General features: G+C 42.2%; 1 protein-coding gene across 1 annotated transcript in view; it reads left to right on the forward strand.

The window, feature by feature from the left end:
* The first annotated feature begins 21,313 nt into the window (after positions 1-21,313).
* The window catches only part of Igsf11 (immunoglobulin superfamily member 11), a 121,133-nt gene continuing 120,648 nt past the window's right edge, over positions 21,314-21,798 (forward strand). The window contains exon 1 of the mRNA XM_048422745.3: positions 21,314-21,469. Within this exon, the coding sequence (XP_048278702.1) occupies positions 21,418-21,469 (52 nt within the window). The 5' untranslated portion in view covers positions 21,314-21,417. The remainder of the gene's footprint in view (positions 21,470-21,798) is intronic.

Below are 21,798 nucleotides of genomic sequence, written 5' to 3' on the forward strand. Positions count from 1 at the left end.
GCTCATCACCGCCCCCCCCCCGCCCCGCCCCTAGCGTCTTCTAGTCTAGAGACAGCATCCTCCCCAGGAGACGTGAGAAATGGCAGTGATGAGCCGGAAGGCATGGAGTGACTCTCACAGTCTAAGTGCATTGCCAGGAGACTGAGTAGTGGACACTTCCACTGTGACTTGTACATAAGTTCCTTCATTCGGTGTAGGATTTTTCTAAGGTTAGAAGCTCACAAGGGTCACTGTCACTCACTGTGGATGATGAACTCTTGGCAATTCCTCCATCCCTGGAGGTAAACTCTTCCATAATCAGAGACAGGATTTGGGCCTTCCTATTGTTAGTTGGTTCTACTTTTAGTTTCAAGATCTAAGCTTTTCTATTTCTTTTCTCAAACCATGCCTAGTATTTTTATCTCACTCCGAGTGTTTGACCTTGCTTCAAGATTAGGTTAGAACTTCCTCAGCTTCTTTGTCAGTTTCTTTTTCTTGAACCTACACAGTGTAACCTTTGTCTAAGTTCTCTGTAGTCCAGGCTGTAGCCTGGGGCCCACAGTGGTTCACATGCTTCAGTCGCCAGAGTGACGGGATTGCAAGCATGCGCCACCATGCCCCTTTCTTTTACTTCTAGCTTTTTGTCTCTAAATGAGGATAGATTGTTTGCTTTTTTAAGTAGTCAATAATATGGGAAATCAGCCTGTGAGAGTGTTATCCAGAGGCGTCATGTTTGTTGCCCCACTCTGTGTGTACAGTGGTTAAGATATGGGATCAGCTGAGGTGTTCATAAACAGATGGCAAAATTAAAACATTATGTGGTATATGTAAACAATGGGATACTGTGCAGTCATAGAAAAGAAGTGTCATGGAAGACGTCTTAGGGTTTCTTTGGCTGTGAAGAGACACCATGACCACAGCAACTCTTATAAAGAAAACGTTAGATTGGGGTGACTTGCTTACAGTTTCATGGCTTCCGTCCATTATCATCGTGATGTGAATCATGGTAGTGTGCAGGCAGACATGGTCCTGGAGTGGCAGCTTAGAGTCCTACATCTTGTAGGCAACAGGAAGTCGACTGAGGCACTGGGTGGTATCCTGAGCATAGGAAACCTCAAAGCCTGCCCCACAGTGACACCGTTCTTCCAGCAAGGCCATACCCACTCCACAAACCACACCTCCTCATAGAGTCATTCCCTATGAGATTATAGGGGCCAATTACTTTCAAACTGCCACAGGAGACATTACATTTCATAAAATAAGTCAGATGTAGGAAGCAGTACTTCATGTTCTCAAATACCTGTGGAAGCTAAAAACAACCAAACAAATCTCAAACCAAACCAAAACAACACTAACAAAAACCAACTGAACTCGGTTCAGAGCAGACCAGTGTGTATTAGGAGCTTGAGAGGTCTGGGGGAGGAGGGAGCCCCGAGAGGTTGGTCAACAGTGTGTAGCTCCAGTTAGACTAAAGAATAGATCTGGTGCTTTTAATACAGTGACACTACTACAGAAGATAAAACATTTATTTCAAACAGCTAGAAGAATTATAAATTGTAAAGAAAAAATACTTACCCTGATTTAATCACTGGATACTGTGTGCATGTGTTGAACTATTACAATGTACAAGATAAATATGTACAATTAAAAAATGGAAGAAAAAGGTAAACAAACACTTCATTTTCCTACTTGTTCACTTCCCCCTTCCTCCACAGCCCACCAGTCAGGCTGGTCTGTCTTGGGAAAGGGCTACGAGGGAATGGAATTTTCCCCTTTGTTCTTTCTTTAGCCTTTTCAGTCTAATCCTTAGCAATTCAGATGACTTCAGATGTGCTCAGCTCCTTTCGGGTGGTGTGGCTGCAGAATATTTTTTGCTAATTCATACATCTCCAATGGTGGCTTCTGTGATGTGACTGTTAGTTTTCTTTCTCTATCCTGTATTTCTAAAGCCTGTATTTGGATAATATTCCCTAGACGGCTCTTCCTTTCATCCAATCATTCCTTGGTTTCTTTGCCAATTCATGCTATAAAGATTTGAGTGCCTCGTGTGCACCAGGCACTGTTAGGTATGGCGGTATAAAAACACAATGGGGCATTCGTCTTCATTGACCTCATTTTTTTCTGTGCAGCACTGGGTCTTGAACTTGGGTCTTACATGTGCCCATATGCTAGGCAAGGACTTTACTACTGGCCTTTTCTCCATCTCTTCTTAGTTTTTATCTGAGACAGTAACAATTCAGGTAAGGTTTGAACTTTGGAATCTATGAATACATTGAGCTACCTCTCAAAGAGGAACTTAGGCTGCAGATGGATTGAAGGCTGCGGATCAGAGATGAGGAAGATGGAACCCGAGCGAGGCAAGCCTAAGTGAATGCAGAACAAAAGGTGTCTTACACCAGAGGGTGTCAAGTCCAGCACGGCCTTAGCACATGACAAGGGAAAGCACCGAAGTGCGGGGAGGTTGGAGAGCTGCAGGGAATGTATTGTGTTGAAACTTCTGCCTTGGAAGGCACAGGGGACGTGTCTTCCACCCCAGGAAAATTGAGCTTGTGGTGAGACCTTGAATGCTCAGAGCCACTGGTGGGTGATTGGAGTGTGAGGCAGTTTTCACCATGGAGGTACAGCATGCTATTCTTACTAGAAAGCATACTTACTCTGTGTGGCTTTCCCTTTTCCTCTACACAGTGCTTCTGCCAAAACTACCATCTGCGGCTTTGTAGAATGCCCTCAACACTGTCATTGTATTCCATATAAACATTACTTATGGCTAAGAAAGTCATGTCTTAGATGAAGTCTATAGGGGACTGGCCGATGGAATTCATGTCTTGTCATAGACCCAGTTGTGCCAGAGAGTCTGTCTTAATAATGGTAGGATGCCTTTGAATAGGGAGCTAAGGTGCCAGGTAGGTGGCACTACTTTGCAGAGCTGGGGGAATGGCCTCAGGATGCAGAACATGTTCCATGTCCAGGATTGAGTATGTGATATGGCTTCTCCCGCAGCCAGAAGTTTTGCGTCCGGTAACCAGGGCTGAAATTCACACTCCCTTCTCTTAGTGTTCCCTGGGGATCTACAGACAGAACTTTACCCCCACTATAGGATTAAAGCTCTACTGGTCTAGGGTCTTTATCCCATAGAAAAGAGTAACCCCTCAGGGAGGGTTGCCCATGGACCACAATGCTGAGGAGGCTGCTGGGGCGCTTTGACTCTTCATGTCTTTCGATTCACAGACACGGGATTGGTTAACTGTCCGGCATGTGGTTATGAATTGTGACTGATCCTATATGCTTTGAAATCTGTAGATTAGAAGAGATATCAGAGATAGCATTAATTAGACTTGAAGTGTCATCCTTAACTTGAACAATGAATTAGCAAATCGGTATTACCAGTTTAGATTGACAGCTGTGTTAAATTGTTAGATCACAGTTCCCATCATATGTAATATTGCACCAGGAGGATAATGCATAGAACATATGCCATGCTGTGCTGGTTAGATTTTACCAATTTCACTCCAGCTAGAGTCAACCGGGAAGAGGGAATTCTCAAAGGAGGAATTGCCTCCCTCAGATTAGCCTGTAGGCACGTCTGTGGGGACTTTTCCTTGGCTAGTGATAGATGTAAGAAGACTCAGACCACTGTGGGTAATGCCACCCCGAGGCTGGTGGTCCTGGGTTATATAAGAAAGCAGGCTACTTGATTGAGCCATGGGGAGCAAGCCAGTAAGCAGCACCCTTCCATGGCCTGTGCTCCAGCCCTTGGCTCCAGCATCCTGCCTTTGCTTCCCTTGATGATGAGCTATAAGTTGGAACTAAATTCTCCAATTTAATTCTCTTGGAACTCTTTCCTCTCCAAGTTACTTTTGGTCAGAATGCTGTGGGGTTTTTTTGTTTGTTTGATTGATTTTTTTCTCTTTAAGCATCCTAGGCACATTGTTTCATCTTAACATTAGTTTCAACAAAGGAATAGTTATCAGAAATTCTTTTCAGGAACCCCCAGGAAAAGAGACCAGTTTATTTTTATTTGGAACTTTCAATGTAAAAGAAAAACACTTCTGTTTTGGTGAGACTCCTAACAGTGGGAGCAGGGGCTGATTCTGACTCTTTTGCCAGCTTTCAGGACCCTATTCCTCATACTGGGTCACCTTGTCCAGTATTAATACAAGGGGTGGTTCCTAGTATATCACTGCAACTTGATATACCATGTTTTTTTGATATTCATGGGAGGCCAGCCCTTTTCTGAATAGTTGATGAAGGGCACGCAGAAGGGAGAGGGGAGGAACTCAGAGGAGAGGAGGCAGGGGAAACTGTGACTGGGATGTAAAACTATCTCTCTGTATCTCTGTATCTCTGTATCTCTGTATCTCTGTATCTCTGTATCTCTGTATCTCTCTATCTCTCTATCTCTCTATCTCTCTATCTATCTATCTATCTATCTATCTATCTATCTATCTATCTATCTATCTATCTATCTATCTATCTATCTAATCTATCTACCTACCTATCTTAAAATTAAGGAAAAAAAGGAAAAACACTTCTGACTGTCTGCAAAACTCTGTCAAAAGGAAAACAGCATGAGTTCTGAGTCAGGAGCTCCTTGATTTTAGCTACCTGGTGACACATGTGGGCGGCTTTTAGATAAGGTCTTGCTAAGTGGTACAGGCTGGCATCAAGTTTAGCAGCCTCCTTCCACTGTTCACGGAGTGCTGGGATTACAGACATGTACCGCCACACCGGCCCATCCCAATGCTCTCTCCATCAAGCTGCTTTGAGAGCCCCCGCCAGCTCCTTTGCAGACTGAATATCATGTTTGCAAGGTGTGTTCATCTTGGGGACAAGTGAGATTATGCCTCACACCTAGAGGAGCCCCCACAGATGTTCCTTCCTCCCACACACTGCCTCGCCTCTCAGAATTGTCTCATCCTTGGGTGAATCATTGCTATATGGGATTTTAAAGCTGGGAAGAAATAGGTCTCAATTTCATTGCCATGACGACAGACTCAGAAGTGAAAAATTTCCTCCTGAAACAGTGAGCAACTGTTAACAAAGTAGCACCTTTTTAATTGGTGGCAAGTATGTGATTTCTTTCCTTTTTCCCCACTTTGCTGTTTTCCTTAATCCTGTTTGTTTTCTCCTTGCTGTGAAGCTGTCAACAATGGTATTTTGCCCTTTTATACATCTACCCCCCCCCCCCCCGCCCACAGAAGATGGTTCAAAGGAGCTGGAATTTTGTTATTATCTGAAATTGGACGGTGTCATCATCAGTATTTATATGTTCTTCAGATACCATCAAGCCGTGGTTATATTTTCCTCACTAGAAAATACCCCCAATGAGTTACAGTGGCCATCATATTTTTCATACTCTCAATAAGATCATTTTCAAAATAATTTTAAAAATGAAAATTCACAAATGGAAGTGAAAAGTATTATCTGGAAATGCTGAGAGTTGGTTCAACTAATGTCTAAGGAAATATATAATACACCTTCATAGTTTTGTGGTCTTAATTACCAGTGCAGTTTCCTAAAATTGTAGCCTGTTGCTCTTATAACCACCAGTGAGAACAGTTACTCATTGTCACCAAGAAATGCTGTCCTCATTACTTTACTGAAAAGGGACTCTAAATCTTGATTATTTTTTAAGATCAAGAAATCACCCTTTAATCACATTACTCTGAATCAAGCCGTTGTAAGATAATGCTTTCTACATAAACGTTATTTTTAAAAAGTTGTTTTGTAAGCCTGTGTTCTCAAGAGTGGTGTGGTAGTGATTGGTGAAGAAATTACTTATTGACTCTTCTTAGAAGACACGAGAGATGCGAAAACATGTTGTCACTAATGTTAATGGTTCCTTCTCCATTTCAGACAGGAAGGCAAGCTGTTTGTGTGCATTGTGAAACGGTAGAAAATGTTTCTGGCCTCTGATAAGGTACTTGGAGAGGAATATAATTCTTCACATGGACAATTATTGAGAGACATTTATTTTATTATGTTTTAAAGGGTTTTTAAGTTAAATTTACAAGCTCACGGGAATGTTCATAAGAAGGAGATATTTTGTTTTGTCAGAGGTAACCACCAGCTTTTAAGATCAGTATGAACACAGATTAATTAGATATAACTAATATCTAATTAATTATATCTATTATATAGATATATCTATATATATCTATATATTAGATATAACTAATATCTAATTAATTATATCTATTATATAGATATATCTATATATATCTATATATTAGATATAACTAATATCTAATTAATAGATATTAGATATTAGATAGTATATGCCTGGGCTGGGATAAAGAAACTGAACAGTGAGAGCTGAATAGAGGAGAAAAACCAAACACGTTCAGTCATCCCATTTCTATCAAGATCATACTTGGTAAGAAGAAGCTATTTTTCAGCATCTAATGAGATGACCATGTGTTTTTTTCTTTCGTTTTGTTTATATGGTGGATTACACTGACAGATTTTCATATGCTGAACCATCTCTGCACCTCTGGTATGAAGCCTACTTAATCATGGTGGATGCTTTTTTTTTAAAAATGTATTCTTAGATTCAGTTTGCCAGTATTTTGTTGAGTATTTTTGCATCAATGTTCATGAGGGAGATTGGTCTGCAATTCTCTTTCTTTGTTGCATCTTTGTTTGGTTTGGGTATCAGGGTAACTGTAGCCTCATAAGAATTTGGCAATATTTCTTCTGTTTCCATTGTGTGGAAAATTTTGAGGGGTATTGGTATTAGCTCTTCTTTAAAAATGCTGATAGAATTCTGTGCTGAAATCATCTGATCCTGGCTTTCTTTTTTGGTTGGGAGACTTAATGTCTGTTTATATTTCCTTAGTGGTTCTAGGTCTGTTTAAATTGTTTATCTGGTCTTGATTTAATTCTGGCATGTGGTACTTATCAAGAAAGTTGTTCATTTCTTTTAGATTTTCCAATTTTGCTGAGTTTTAGATTTTTGAAGTATGATTCTCTGCATTTCCTCAGAGTCTGTTTTGTCCCCCTTTTCATTTCTGATTTTTTTTTTAAATTTAGATAGTTTCTCTTTGCCCTTTGATTAGTTTGGATAAGGGTTTGTCTATCTTGTTGATTTTCTCAAAGAACCAACTCTTTGTTGCACTGATTCTTTGCATTATTCTCTTTGTTTCAATTTTATTGATTTCGGCCCTGAGTTTGATTATTTCCTGGCATCTACTCTCCCTATGTGAGTTTGCTTCTTCTTGTTCTAGTGCTTTCATCTGTACTGCCATGTCGCTTATGTGAGATTTCTCCAAATTCTTTACGTAGGCACTTCGTGTAATGAACGTTCCTCAGAGCACAGATTTTATTATTGTGCCCCATAAGTTTGGGTATGTTGTAGCTTCATTTTCATTGAATACTGGGAAGTCTTTGATTTCTTTCTTTATGTCTTTCTTGACCCAGTGGTGGTTCAGGTGAGAGTGTGTGTAGGCTTTCTGTAGTTTGTGTTGTTGAACGCTAACTTTAATCCATGGTAGTCTGGTAAGATACAAGGGATTGTTCCAATTTTTTTTTTTTTATCTTTTGAGATTTGTATTATGACCGAGTATGTGGTCATACTTTTAGAGAATGTTCCATGAGGTGCTGAGAAAAAGTATATTCTTTATATGTCTATTAAGTCCATTTGGGTTATAACATTTGTTAGTTCTCTTGTTTCTCTGCCGAGCTTCTGTCTCTCAGACCTGTCTGTTTGTGGGATGTTGAAATCTCCCACTAGTAATGTATGGGGTTTGATGTGGGACTTATGCTTTAGCATTTTTTTTTAACAAATGTGGGTGACCTGGTATTTGGGACATAGATGTTCAGAATTGAGTTTTCATCTTGATGGATTTTTCCTTTGAGTAATATGAAATATCCTTCTTCATCTCTTTTGATTAATTTTAGTTTGAAGTCCATTTTGTTAGATATCAGATATACTGGCTTGCTTCTTAGGACCATTTGATTGGAAAATCTTTTCCCAACTCTTTAATCTGTGATGCCTTTGAAGTTGTGTTTCTTGTATGCAGCAGAAGAATGGATCCTATTTTCATATTCACTTCATCAGCTTGTGCCTTTTTATTGATGAATTGATTCCATTGATATTAAGAGATGTTATTGACCAGTGATTGTTAATTCCTGTTATGTTTTGGTTTTGGTGGTGGTGATGTAGGGTGTGTGTTTCTCTTCTTTGGGTTTGCTGTTGTGAGATTATCTATTACCTGTGTTTTTGTGGATGTAATTGAGTTCCTTGGATTGGAGTTTTTCTTCTAGTAATTTCTGTAGTGCTGGATTTGTGGAAAGGTATTGCTTAAATCTATGTTGATTGAAAGTTTTGCTGGGTATAATAGTCTGGGCTGACATCCATAGTCCCTTAGTGTCTGTCAAACACCAGTTCAGGCCCTTCTGGCTTTCAGAGTTTCCAGTGAGAAGTCAGGTGTAATTCTGAAAAGTCTGCCTTTGTATGTTACTTGGCCCTTTTCCTTTTCAGCTCTTGAAATAATTTCTTTATTCTGTATGTTTATTGTTTTGATTATTCTGTGGGGAGGTGAATTAGTCCAGCCTATTTGGTGTTCTGTAAGCTTCTCATAACTTTATGGGCATGTCCTTCTTTAGGTGGGAAAGTTTTTTCTTTGATTTTGTTTAATATTTTTTGTGTGTATGTTTTTGAGCCAGGATTCTTCTCCTTCTCCTATTCCTATTATTTTTAGTTTTTTATGGTGTCCCAGATTTCCTGTATGTTTTACGTTAGGAATTTATTGGATTTAACATTTTCTTTGGCTGATGAATCTGTTTCCTCCATCGTATCTTCAATGCCTGAGACTCTCTCTTCCATCTCTTGTATTCTGTTGGTGATGCTTACATCTGTAGTTCCTGCATGCTTCCCCAGATTTTCCATTTCCAGAATTCTCTCTTTTTGTGTTTTCTTTATTGTTTCTATTTCAGTTTTTAAGTCTTGAACCATTTCTTTCACCTGTTTTTTTTTCTTGGCTTTCTTTAAGGGAGTTATTGATTTCTTCCAATTTTTTGCTTGTCTTTACCTTGACTTCTTTAAGGGAAATTTTAATTTCCTTTTTAAGAGCCTCTATAATATTCATATTTTAGGTTCATTTTCTTGTGTTCCTGCTGCTTTGGAATCTTCAGGTGTTGCTGTTGTAGGACCACTGGGTTCTGGTGGTGCCATCTTGTTCTTTTAGTAGTTAAATATATTCTTACATTCGCATTTACTCATCTTTTCTTCCAGTTGGTGTGGTTTGTGCCTGTGCCTGTTCTTCCAGCCGGTGAGTTTTGCACCTTTACCTATGTCGGCTGCTGTTTTCCCCTGGTGTGGTTTGTGCCTGTGCCTGTGTGGACTACTGGGATTGCAGGGGAGGACTGACCACAGGGAGGATGTTCAGGTGTGTGGGGTTGGGCAGCAGACTGGGACTTGGAGGGACAGTGTTGGGTGGGTGATGGGAGTTTGGGCGCAGCCTGTCTGCAGGCTCAGAAGAAATATTCGTAAAAACGGTAATGTTATTGAAGCCTCTCAAAAACATATGTGGAGGTTTTCCCAGTGTGTTCTGTGAAGATATTCTGATCTTCAGCATGAAGCCTGTGGAGATAGTTATGTACGTCTTCAAAATAAGATTCGGTGAAAAGTTTGAGGTGGAAATAGCAAGTCTATAAAATGGATACTTTATCCTCACGGTGGCAGACTTTCAAGTCAAACGGATTCTGCTGATAATGGTAATAATATCAGCTAACAGCACTTGCTTGCCAGGTTGATTATCTGCCTGGCACTCTAATGGGCATTTTCACACATATTAGTTCATTGAATCCTAATAACGACCTGTGAAGTAGGAATTGTATTCCATTTTCGTAAATGTGGTAGTTGAGGCATAGAGAGGTAAATTGACTTCCCAAAAGGTATTGTACTATAAAGCAAAGTGGAAATTGAGCAAACCTGTTATCATGTAGAAGTTCAGATACCAAAGCCCTGTTTTGTATATGCTTTATTTGATTCTAATATCAAGAGATCTACAGGATGGAGATGCTACAAAATCTCTAGGACAAGAGGAGAGCTATTCCTACGATGCAGACATGTGATTTAAAATATCAGATACTACAAAAAATGATAAAAAAAACTTTAGCTGAGTCATAGTGAGAACCATATACACAGATATATAAAAATCTAGGAAATATAGGTCTCTTTGCCTGGATTCTCCTGAAGATGCAGCCTGAGCCAAGGCTTATGTATAATTAAGGAAGAATTTTCAGGGAAACGGGAGTAATTGATAGAAAAGTTAACAGAGGAAATCCAATTAAAGATGCATCCTTTGTTGGTTAGTTATTGGTCATGCCAGAACCTTCTGAGGAGCCCGGTAAAACATGACCAAGAACTGCTATTTGAGGGATGTGAGGGGAAAGGATTATATGTTGACACTCATGGGGTGGTCCCATAAATACTGACACCTGCGAGTTATACATGGGACTGCCACCAGTTTCCCGTCAGTGCCTCAGCAGCAGTGGTGGTCACAGGCCAGGCTCCAGGCATTCTGTGCACTCAGAGTCCCAGATGCGGAGAAGCTGAGGTAGGAAGGTAAGTTGAGTTCAAGAATTCAAGGCTTATGACAGCCACACAAGGTGACCCATGTGCACAGTGTCATGTTGTGAGAGAGGTTTATTAATGATTGGCTATTGCTTTTTTGACTTCTCAGATGAGTATACCTGACATGCAGGTTTAGACTTCGACTCACGTGCTTCGGTGTTTCCTATGGCTTGCCCATTCTGCTGCAGTCTTTAGTAGCTGTCTTAGTCACTTTTCTATGGCTGTGCCCATACACTATGACCAAGGCAACTGATACAAGAAAACATCTCATTGAGCTTAGAGTTCCAAATGGTTAGAGTTCATGATGGTGGAGTAAAGCTGTGGTGGCGGGACTAGCCTAGAGCTCATGTCTTCATACACAAGTCGGAGACAGAGAGACAGAGAAAGGAACACTGGGGATAGCAGGAATCTTGAAATCTCCAATTGCACCCCGAGTGACACGTCTCTCACAAGGCTACGCCTCCTCATCCTCCCCAAACAGTTCGACCAGTTGGGGACCAGGTATTTAAACATGTGAACCACCACAGTAGGCAAATGAAGGCCTTCTGCTCCTGAACACAGAAGCTACTCCTGAGCAGAAAGAACTTCTTCATTGGGCCATGACAAGATGTGCTTCCAGGCTGCAGCTGTGGGAAGTGGGATAAACTTGCAAAAGGCCGTCCCAAGATCAGCAGTGTGTACAGGGAGCTCATACCATAGCACACTCCACATGATGCTACTGTGTAGACATTGGTAATAATAATTGTTAAATGCCTATACATTTTTTTCTAAAGTCTTGGACCAATGTGTTATAATTACAGCATCTCAGGCCATCTACTCTTTCTCTCATTATGTTACTATAGAAACAGAGCATAGCTCACTGTTTTTAATTTAGGTTCCAATTGTTACGGTCTATTTTTGATTTTACTATTGAGATAATATGAAAACCAAGCATTATTTAGTCTTCATTCTCACTAAATATAAAATTCAGGTTGATTTTTTAAAAGGTTGGTGTCTTATTTCACCATGTCGTGTCAAGGAAGGGTTATTAGCTGATACAGAGAAGATAGGCTAAAGTTTGAACAAACTTTTAGTACTCAAAGTAGAAAAATTATCAGCTGCAAGCGGTCACATTAATACTCCAGACAGAGGTATTGGAGCTTAGTTTCCTGGTCTTGTAGACTAGAGACCTGGGTGATACTGTTTGACTCTACTGTGTAAGAATGGTGTGAGCTGATCTTGCAGTTTAAACCTCCATTGAACTTCAGGTTTAAAAAAAATCAATATATTTTATTGTATGTATATGGGTGTTTGGCTTTCATGTTTGTATGTGTACCACATGTATCTGGTGCTCAGAGAGGTCAGAAGAAAGTATTTGCTCTCCGGAACATGGAGTTATGTTGTGGGTGCTGGGAATTGGACCTGAGTCCTCTGGAAGATCAGCCAGTATCACTCAACTATCTCTCCTAAATCTGTTTCCTTTATCCAGAAAAATAGATTGTATTAGTTAGTTTTATCATTACTATAATAAAAGAATGCTATGGCATAGCTGTGTGGTGGTGGCACCCACCTTCAATCCCAGAACTCAGGAGGCAGAGGCAGGTGGACCACTGTGAGTTTGAGGCCAGCCTGGTCTGCAGAGTGAGTTCCAGGACAGCTAGAGTTGTTACACCGAGAAAAACCATACGGGTCTGGGGAGGGGGGGAGAGAGGGAGTGATGGCACATGATTTAAGGGTGTGTAGTCCACCATGACAGGGAAAGCATGGCAGCCTGAGTGTGAAGCAGCCGGTCACACTGCATCCATTTCTGTCAGAAAGCAGAGAAAGGCGAATGCAGAAATCCTGGCTTCTTTCTCTTTGTATCCAGGCTGGGACCCCAGCTTATGGCTGGTGCCACTTATATCCAGGGCAGAACTCTCCTCTTCAGTGAAGGTGGCAGCACCCCTACAGACATACCCAGAGGGTGTCTCCTAGATGATTCCAGATATAGTCAAGTTGACAATGACTATTAAACGTGACAAGTGTGGCATAGCCTATTGCACAGGGTTGCTGTGAGAATTTGAATGAGGATTTGAATAATCCAAGTTAGATTTGAGTTTAACCTTCTACACAGGTTAAGGGATATCTTACAGTTTCATTGCAAAGAATGTAGTAAATATACTACGGTATGAATTGAATCTAAATATGAACTGCATGCACACTGTACCCTGGCTCTGATGCCCACGTTGGCATCAAAGCCACCAGCATGCAATATAATCTTCTATTTCTTTCTCTTGCATGTTGCGTTCTTGCCTAGATATTACTCTTTTACAAAGATTTCCTCTGATGAATTCAATCAAGGCAACCCCCCCTTACCTTTCTTTTAACCTTTGAAATCTAAGTCGATTGGTTTCTCTGGCCTAGAAAGACAAAAACTTCAGAACATTTTAATCCCAAAGAGTTTAAAGTCCTTGATTGCCAGAATAGAAATTTATGCTCACCAATGACTGTAGAGAAAGCCCAGGATTTTGAATAGCTCATAGACAGGAAGCCCGAACATCCCAACATAAGGAGAAACCAGGAGGGCTGTGTTAGTCTCTGCTCTAGTTGCTATGGGAAATATCTGGCAGAAGCAACTTTAAGGAGGAAGGGTTTTGATTTTTTTTTTGTTTTTGTTTTTTTCCTCACAGTTTGAAAGGATACAGTCCAACAAGGGAGGGAAGGGATGAGGTGGCTGGTTTCTTTGCGAGCATGGTAGTCAAAGAGCAGCGAGCTTTGAGTACTGATTCTCGGCTCTTTCTCCCTTTTATTCCATCCTGGAGCCCAGCTCGTGGAATGGTGAGGCCTACCTTCATGGCGAGTCTTCCTTACTCAGTTAAATCTTCTTAGAAATGCTCTCATAGATAGATCCAGAGGTGTGTTTCCATGGTGACTCTAAATCCATCAAACTTACAGTGAAGATGAACCATTACGAGAAGCTAGGTAGTCAAAATGATGCCAGAGGAAATCTTCCAGTGAGGATATCTGGGAACCTCCCAGAACCACCCAGACTGCTGGCCTAAGGTTTCAGGGGTCCCAGCTCCTCTGCTCAGTGGTGGAATGCTTTCTTCCTTAATTGTCATCTCATTATTTCCACTTCCCTAATCCGAATGCTTTATTGATAAAGATTTATTTATTTTTATGTGTGTGAATATTTTCCCTGCATGTCTGAATGCATACATCTGCAAGACAAGCTGAAAACGGAGCCATTTCCCAGCCCCTACTCAAGGCTTACATGTCCAGAGGTGAGCATCTCCAATTGGCTAAGACCTTGTTCGGCGGCTGCACGTGGGTTCTCGGAAGTGCAAAAGCATTTTGGGCTCTGCTTCCCACTGCAAATAAAACTGAGAAACTTTCTGTGCATTGACTGGGCGCAGGTCTTTATGTCAGAGGATAAATGTACTAGAGGTATAAAAGTTGACTAAAGCATGCTCAAAATGAACACTTACCATTGGCAGATGCTCTTTCACTTATGCTTAAAAATACATAGAATATATTTTCTTCCTAAGACTGAAACATCACTCAGTGCTCTTCCATTAGACATTATGACCTGAATGTGAAATAGCCTCCTAACTCTCTTGGGCTAAAGATGGTACATGGTGCAGTGTTCAAAAAATAGAACTTTAAGAATATGTCGGGATCGTGTGGGTTCTGACCAATGAATGCAAGGATCCATTGATAGATTCACAATGGAATAGATTGCTGGAAGCTCATGGAACTCTGGAAGATGGGGCCTGAGGAAAGGAAGTGGGCTGCTGCGGGCAAGGGTCTTTGTCTCTCTGCTTCTGAGTTGTCCCGGGGTAAGCAGAGCCACACAATCCTGATGTGGTGATGTTCTACTATGCTTCAGGCCCAAAGCAGGGGATTGCTTGAACTTAACAGGAAGCTCCTGAGATGGTGAGGGGTGAGCCAAAATCTTTCATTTAAGTCGTTTGTCACGTGAATTTCTTTTTGTCACAGGTCACAACTCAAAGTTTAGAGTTATCAGTTATCGTTTCAGAATTTTAGTACAATAGTGATTATTCTGTTTTCACAGTCTTTAGTTTGTGGCTGTAGCCCATACCTATCACCGCCTCTTCTACAAAAGAGACGAAAAGGGGAGGAAAAGGTTGTTAACCTACGTACACTAGCAATGCAGCAAGGGATGGGCTAGCAATAGAGGCCACAGGTCTCTGAGTCTGATTAGGAGATCTTGGCTATTTTCACCTGGCTGCTCAAGAGACAACCTAGATGCCCCTCAACCAAAGAATAAAGAAAATGTGGTATATTTACACAATGGAGTACTACACAGTAGTAAAAAAAAATAGTGACATCTTGAAATTTGCAGGCAAATGGATGGACCTAGAAAAAAATCATACTGAGTGAGGTAACCCAGACTCAGAAAGATAAATATAATATGTATTCACTCATAAGTGACTTTTAGACATAAAGCAAAGAAAAACCAGCCCACAGGCCACAACCCCAGAGACACTAGACAGCAAAGAGGACCCTAAGACAGACTACATGATCTACATTGGAAGGGGAAAAAGACAAGATCTCCTGAGTAAATTGGGAACATGGGGGTCATGGGAGAGGGTAGAAGATGAAAGGGCGGAAGGGAGGGGAGTGGAGAAAATGTCCAGCTCCATAAAAACAATAAAAAAAGAACGATAGGGAGAAAGGATTACCTATGCATAGATTTTTAACTATCAACTCACAGTTTTACTAGTTTTAATTCAACATTTCCCCACAGATTTTGTAGATTTTTAACCTTATCCAATGAAATAAACTTTAAAATCTTGGGGAAAAAAAGATACAGAATAATGACTTCCCAAAGATGTTCACTTCCTAATCCTCAAGATTAGTGAGCGTGGTACTTTAAATGGCAACAGGGCATTGAGGGCTGAGGGCAGATGATATTCCGTTGACCTGGAAATGGCTTATCTTGGATTATCTAAGTAGCTTCACTGCAATCACAGGAATCCTTACACATGAAAAAAGGAAACAAAAGTACAAGTTGGCTGTCTTTTCCTTTTTCCTGGCAGTGCCAGAAGACATGTTCCAATGATGTTGGCTTTAGAGTCGAGAATGACAACTGTGAGTTAAGGAAGACAGTGGTTTGTGGAGGCTGGGAAAAGAAGGGCATGGATTCCGCCCTACAGCTTCCAGAAAGGAGCACAGTTCTATCAATAGCTTGATTATTGTCTCACTGGGACTTACTTTAATTTTTTACTCCAGACCCGGTAAAATACCAGTCTGTGTTGTTTTATGCCACAGGTTTAAGGGATGGTTACCACAGCAATGGAACATGAACACAGGCCCTCTTTAGTAATACACCTTCTCCCTGACATGGAAACCCCTGACGGGCTGGGAAGGGGAATGATGTGATGGATATGGGAAGTCATGCAACTTGTGTTCAGCATAGAGTGGACAATTCTCCTTTCCTTCTGGCCTTTGCCTTCTCTTTTCTATATTTTGTTGCGGGTTCATGAGGTCATTTAAAGCTTTGACAGCTTCACATTGCCTTGTCAGTCAAGATTTCTAGGCTTTGTCACCAGAAACAAGAGTCTGAGTTATGTCTATGATTGTAAAAAATCCACCAGGATTTGAAAAGAAGAGAGCAACTGATTTCCAAAAAGCCCAATATATAAAAGTAAATGATGAGTTGGAAGTAGACCAGCTTAATGAAAATTGGTGGCCACGTTGCAGAATGTTAATAAAACTTCCTCTTAGCTAAGAGACTGTGCCAAACTCTTAGGTGACGTGTACACTGCTATTTAAGATGTTGCTCTTGTCAAGTCTCTCTAAGTCACTGATATCATTTTAAATTTGCCACTGGGGAGAGTTCAGAAGCGTTTTGTTGCAATGAATCCTGTACAAAAGCTACTTTATTTCAATACGAATGTTTTTGTGATGGAAAGACTTTAAAGAAAAGGGCTGAAGTTTTCCCATGGATGTAGATGCAGGGGCTGTTACCTTCAACAAAACTCACAGTGATGAGAGAGACTGGACACTGGGAGGGAGACAGGGATTGTCACTCACCTGGGTGTAAATCCTGTCCAGCCAGAGTTGCCAGGGGAGTGTGAGAAAGTAGGTAAGAGGGTTAAGCTATCAGTATAGCTAAGCACAGCTAGGCTGTACTCAACTTTCAGGAGGACCTTTGAAATGCTAACTACTCATTTACATCAGCATATAAGGGACACTTGTTGGCTTTCTTGTTAATACTATCATTTTCTTTTTTATCATTTTTTTTTATTTTAGAGAATTTTTTTCTGACTCCTTATAAGGTGAGGATAATTCCTCATATCTTATCTTTAAAAGGACCAATCACGACTGTGGACAACATGTGGCTCTGAGCAGCTGGTCAAAAATAATTACGGAATAAGTAACTGGTCCAAACAGCTCTTTACTAGCCTTAAAATAGTGTTCATATAAAACACTCCATAAATACTAAACCTCCAAATTTAAATGCAATTAATATGTAATTTATATACACTGATGGAAAGGGATCTGCGGTATTAATAATTTGAAATAGTTAATTCAAAAGTAATTTATATTTAGCTTTAGAAAACTTTCTAATTCTATCACTTTTTCTTAATTATATTTCTCCCATGCCAATAATAAAATTCATTTCTTACTCTTGAATACAAATGAACTGATCATGGAAAGAGATCATCCGGCATTTTGATGAACTGAAAAGTTTGTCTAGTGTTAAATTTAAACTTGAATAGGTAGAAGTTGCCATCTATGTTGTGAGTCAAGAGGTCTCAGTTATAACCACAGTAGACTATAATCTGGTTTCCTCCCTTCAGCCTGACTCCTCTCTGTTGTAGGAATTTAGCAGAGTTACTGTATTGAGGGAGGGGGCCTAGATTTTAGAAGAAACAACTGTGTTTTAGAAGAACTTGGACTTTGAAGAATCCTTGTGGAAAACAGTGATTGTTTTGCTGGAGGGGCAATGTAGCCGTCCCATGACTATCACAATGCACACATGTATTGTTGTGTATTGCAAATGTTACATAAGAAAGGACTAGAGTCATGGGGGTCTGTGCTCCTCTCCTTCAGTAGGACTTGCAAATTAGATCAGGGGCCTTGGTATGAAAAAACACTTTGTGTAACTTCCAATAATAAGCCTTTGTATGGCTGGTTGTTTGGGGTTCAGTCCATCAGAGAGGCTGGACCTTCCTGCTGCCACAGAGGCCTTCCATTTCATCTTGGGGTGCCTCTCTCTTCACCTGACCCACGCTACACGGGTGCCCCCAGACATCTCTCGTTTCTTTCTTAGAGCAGCTACAGTTGCCCCAGTAAACGCCTACTAATGTGGGGGTGTTGTGTAACAGTCTCCTAGGTGACCGAAGCATTCTGTCATGCTGGGGCGCTCCTTAAGTGGGGAGGTAAATAATCAAAAATTAAAAAAAAAACCCAAAAACCAAACTTCAAGAGCTCCCTGAAACTGACCAGATGCCATGGGCCTCTCCCTCTAGAGTAAGCAGAGCTCACCCGCAAAGAAGACTGTCAGGTAAGAGCTGCCTGGGAGAGATTGAGGCTTACTGAGACACGGGGAAAGGACACGCTCTAACCTAGTGAGCTGCCTGCAGGCTGTGTGATGCCACTCATTCTGGGGTCACCTTTGGTGTTTCAACTGTCTGAGTCATTCCTGCCCCTGTGTGTAACCCTCACCCATATTCCTACAAGAAACCCAATGAAAGTCCTTGGTTCACAAAGTTGGACTTCACTGGTATCCGTACTTTGGTCTGTTGTGGGTTCCCCATCTGGGGGAATAGAAGAGTGTGTTTCATCTCCTCAGGGAATGGTGTGTCACACAAGTGGGTGGTCGTGGGATGGTGGTGGGGTAGAGAGGGAGAGAAATACTGGGGAGACAACCTCAGTGTTTCTCCGACTGGCTTTAGGACACCATCATGTCTTTAACGACTTCCTAATGTAGTCAGAAAAGCTACAGGGGACACATGAAAAGGCCTTGGTCCTGGTTCTACCCATTGGTATTTGCATCCTTGAGGTATCTTTGATTCTCTTAAGCCCCAGCATCCTCCTGTGCGACTGAGGGTTATAAAACACACCTTCCCTACCCTCTGGCATGGCAATGAAGATCAAACCAGATAGCATGTGCGAGAGCACTTTGAAATACAAAGCACGCTACAAACAAACGTCAGCTGACTTCTGTTGCTTTCTCACACAGAACGCTTAAGGGATTTAGAGAAATCCCACTGTGGTTATAGGCAGATTAGGATAAAAGAGCACGGCGAAATCCATCCTCATTGATAGTGCACCCCGAGCACACGGTGGTGGTGTTTCCGTGAATTAAAGATCCCACCTGTGTTTTCTGGACGAGTAAAAGGCCGAGAGCCTTAGGGTCCAGCGTGGGAGCTCCTGATTCTCGGTCTGCTCCTTTGAGTCCACTCTTGACTAGATGACCCCAGTGCTTCTGCATCTCCCAGACTCCGATTGTCCATGGTCTTCCTCCTGAAGCCGCACAGCCTTTTCTATTCCAAGGGTCCCTCCATCAGACTGACACCACTGTGTCCTCGTGATTCACCGACTCCTGTCCCATGGGCAGTAACTCAGTGTCTCTGATGACTGTGACAACATAGATGTGGTCCAGGGGCATTTATCTGGGGGCAGGGATTACACCACACGGTGTGGCTTCCACCCTCTGCCCAGAGCCTTAATGCAGCCTTTGCGCGTAGTTAATATTTGCTGCCTTTGTGTACTGAGTGTAGCCAGCAACTTGCTTTATCAGGACTTCTAAGCACAGGCTATTTAGCTGAAAAATAAACACTACCTGCCATTTAAATTTGGGATTATAACAACAAGGCAGGGGAGGTGCTCTTGAGTAGCACTGACGACTCAACAACTTGCTTTCTACAGACATCGCTCCTGAGCTCTGTTGAGGACAAGGTCAGACTATAGGCGAGAGAGAGAGCAAAGGGCTGGATGGAGAAAATAAAATCTAGTACTTGCCCCGGAGGGTAGAAGAATGGGGATAAGCTAGAGAGGACACCAGCATTGAAAATCTCAACTTCCTATTAATGTGAAAGAGAAGTAGAAGTGTGGGCCAAGCTGAAGCCCCCCTCACTCCTGAGAACAAATTATAGTTCCATGCTATTCTTGTTAAAATGATTGACATTGTTTTCCAATATTTATTTTTTATGTCTATGACCGTTTTGACTTATGTTTGTATATATGCCACATGTGTGCCTGGTCCCTTCAGACGTCAGAAGAGGGCACACAATCCCCTGAACTGGAGTTACAGAAGGTTGTGAACCACTGTGTGGGTCCTGGGACAGAACCCAGGTCCTCTGCATGTCCAGCAGGTGCCCTGAACCTCTGAGCCCTCTCTCAAGCTCCTAATCATTGGCATCTTTTAAACTTCTCCCTTTTAACCTCAAAATATAGCATTCCAATTTCCAAAAGAGTATATCTATAATTCTACTTTCTTAATATTTTTGTTTTTCTACATAGTTTTCCATGTTTGTGCCAATGCATTTCTTTTTTTAAAAAAATGTTTTCTACATTTGCCTTGCTTCTGAGCACACTGTATCTGAGTTGCTGCAGCCAGACTGACTGAGGTGTGGGGACACAGAATTCCCAATGGCTCCAGGAATTCTAATCGAGGTTGTTCAGAAGCTGGTCACATGGCTGGGCAGTTCCTGGGCAGGGATGGCCTCAGATTTAAAAGATTCAGTGTGGATGATGTAGATGTGGCTGCAGAAAATGGCTCTGGGCTGTAAAGCGAAACAGAAACCCAAATGGGAAAGGAATGGCCGTAATGCAGTTCAAATAAGTAAAGCAATTTCAAATGTTGTGAAAGTCTCTCCGATGTAATCACAGCCAACAGGGAACGAAAGGTAAAAACCCATCTAAAGTAACAGCTCTGCCGCATGCAAGGTCAGAGTCGTGTAAGGAAACTTTGAGAGATGACACGCATGGCGGCAGGCCTGAAATCCCAGGACTTGGGAGGTGGATGCGGAAAGATCAGGCATTTAAGATCATCCTGTTTTTAAACGAAATAGTATTACATCACTTTCACCCTCCATTTGGTCTCTCTCTGTGCTCTTCCCAGGTACTCTTTCTAAGACCCCTCCCTTATCCTCCTCACTCTCAAGTGGACAGTCTCTTTTTTTGTTGATTATTAGTTACATAAATATGTGTTTGCATATCTTTATATATGCATATGTCTATCAATCATATATATATTATATTATATAAATATATCTTCATCCATCCATCCTTCAAACAACTTGCTCAGTCCGTTTTTGTTGTTTCGTGGTTTCAGGGCAGACAACCCAGGACTGATGACTCTGCATTGGACAACCAATAAGGAGACACCCCTGAGAGAGTCTAACTCTCCTTCAATAGTCAATAGTGACAATATTGGCTATTAGTTTTTTTTTCAGATGAATTGGGTTTCAGGACAGGTTAGAAAGAGAAACGGCCAAACAGAGAAGGTACTGTCTTAAGAACTGCAGCCCAAAGGCATGCTGGATCTGAGGGAGGCCGCTCTGGGTTTCAGGTCCTGCTCACCTGTCCTTGCCGAGTTCCCCGAACCAGAGCAGGTGGCTCGAGCCCCTCCAGTTGTGGTTCTGTGTGTTTCGCTGGTGGCCGCCAGGCGTCGCACTGGAGCCGCGGTTGCCCTGGAGACCGCTCGGCGAGTGGGCAGGCGGCGCCGAGCCCCTGGCTAGGGAATAACTGGCGGGAGCTGGGGGGGGGGAGTGGCTGCGGCGGCCGGCGAGCCCGGGACGCCCGAGCCTGCCCCGAGCCTCGGCGGAGCGGAGCGGCCTCGGTGCTCCCGTGTCCCACGCGGTCCCCGCTGCACCCCGCCGCTTAGGAGCCCGGTGGACGGAGGCTCCTGCGGCGGCCCCGGTATGACTCGGCGGCGCTCGGCTCCAGCGTCCTGGCTGCTCCTGTCGCTGCTCGGTGAGTAGCCCAGCCTGTCCTCAAGCGGCCGGACCGAGCCTGTTGACTCCCGCAGGTGCTGGGGTCCGGGTGCCCCGGGAGGTGGTGGAGGCCCGGGCCACCCGGGTGTCCCCGAGTGCAGTATCCCCAGCTGGGGTCCTGGCCGCCACTTCCCGGAACGAACTCCCGTTGCCGGTCCAGTTAGAAATCGTGTTTAGAGTCGCTGGCCGTTACTAGAAGGGTCCAGGAAAACTTTGTAGCGTTACCACAACGTTTTAAGAAGATTGAGGTTAAAAAAAATTAAATTGATTAGAACACGTTCGCAATTTTAAAAATGTAGCTTCATTATA

Source organism: Myodes glareolus, chromosome 2 (assembly GCF_982192425.1).
Source record: "Myodes glareolus chromosome 2, mMyoGla1.1, whole genome shotgun sequence".
Classification (NCBI taxonomy): domain Eukaryota; kingdom Metazoa; phylum Chordata; class Mammalia; order Rodentia; family Cricetidae; genus Myodes; species Myodes glareolus.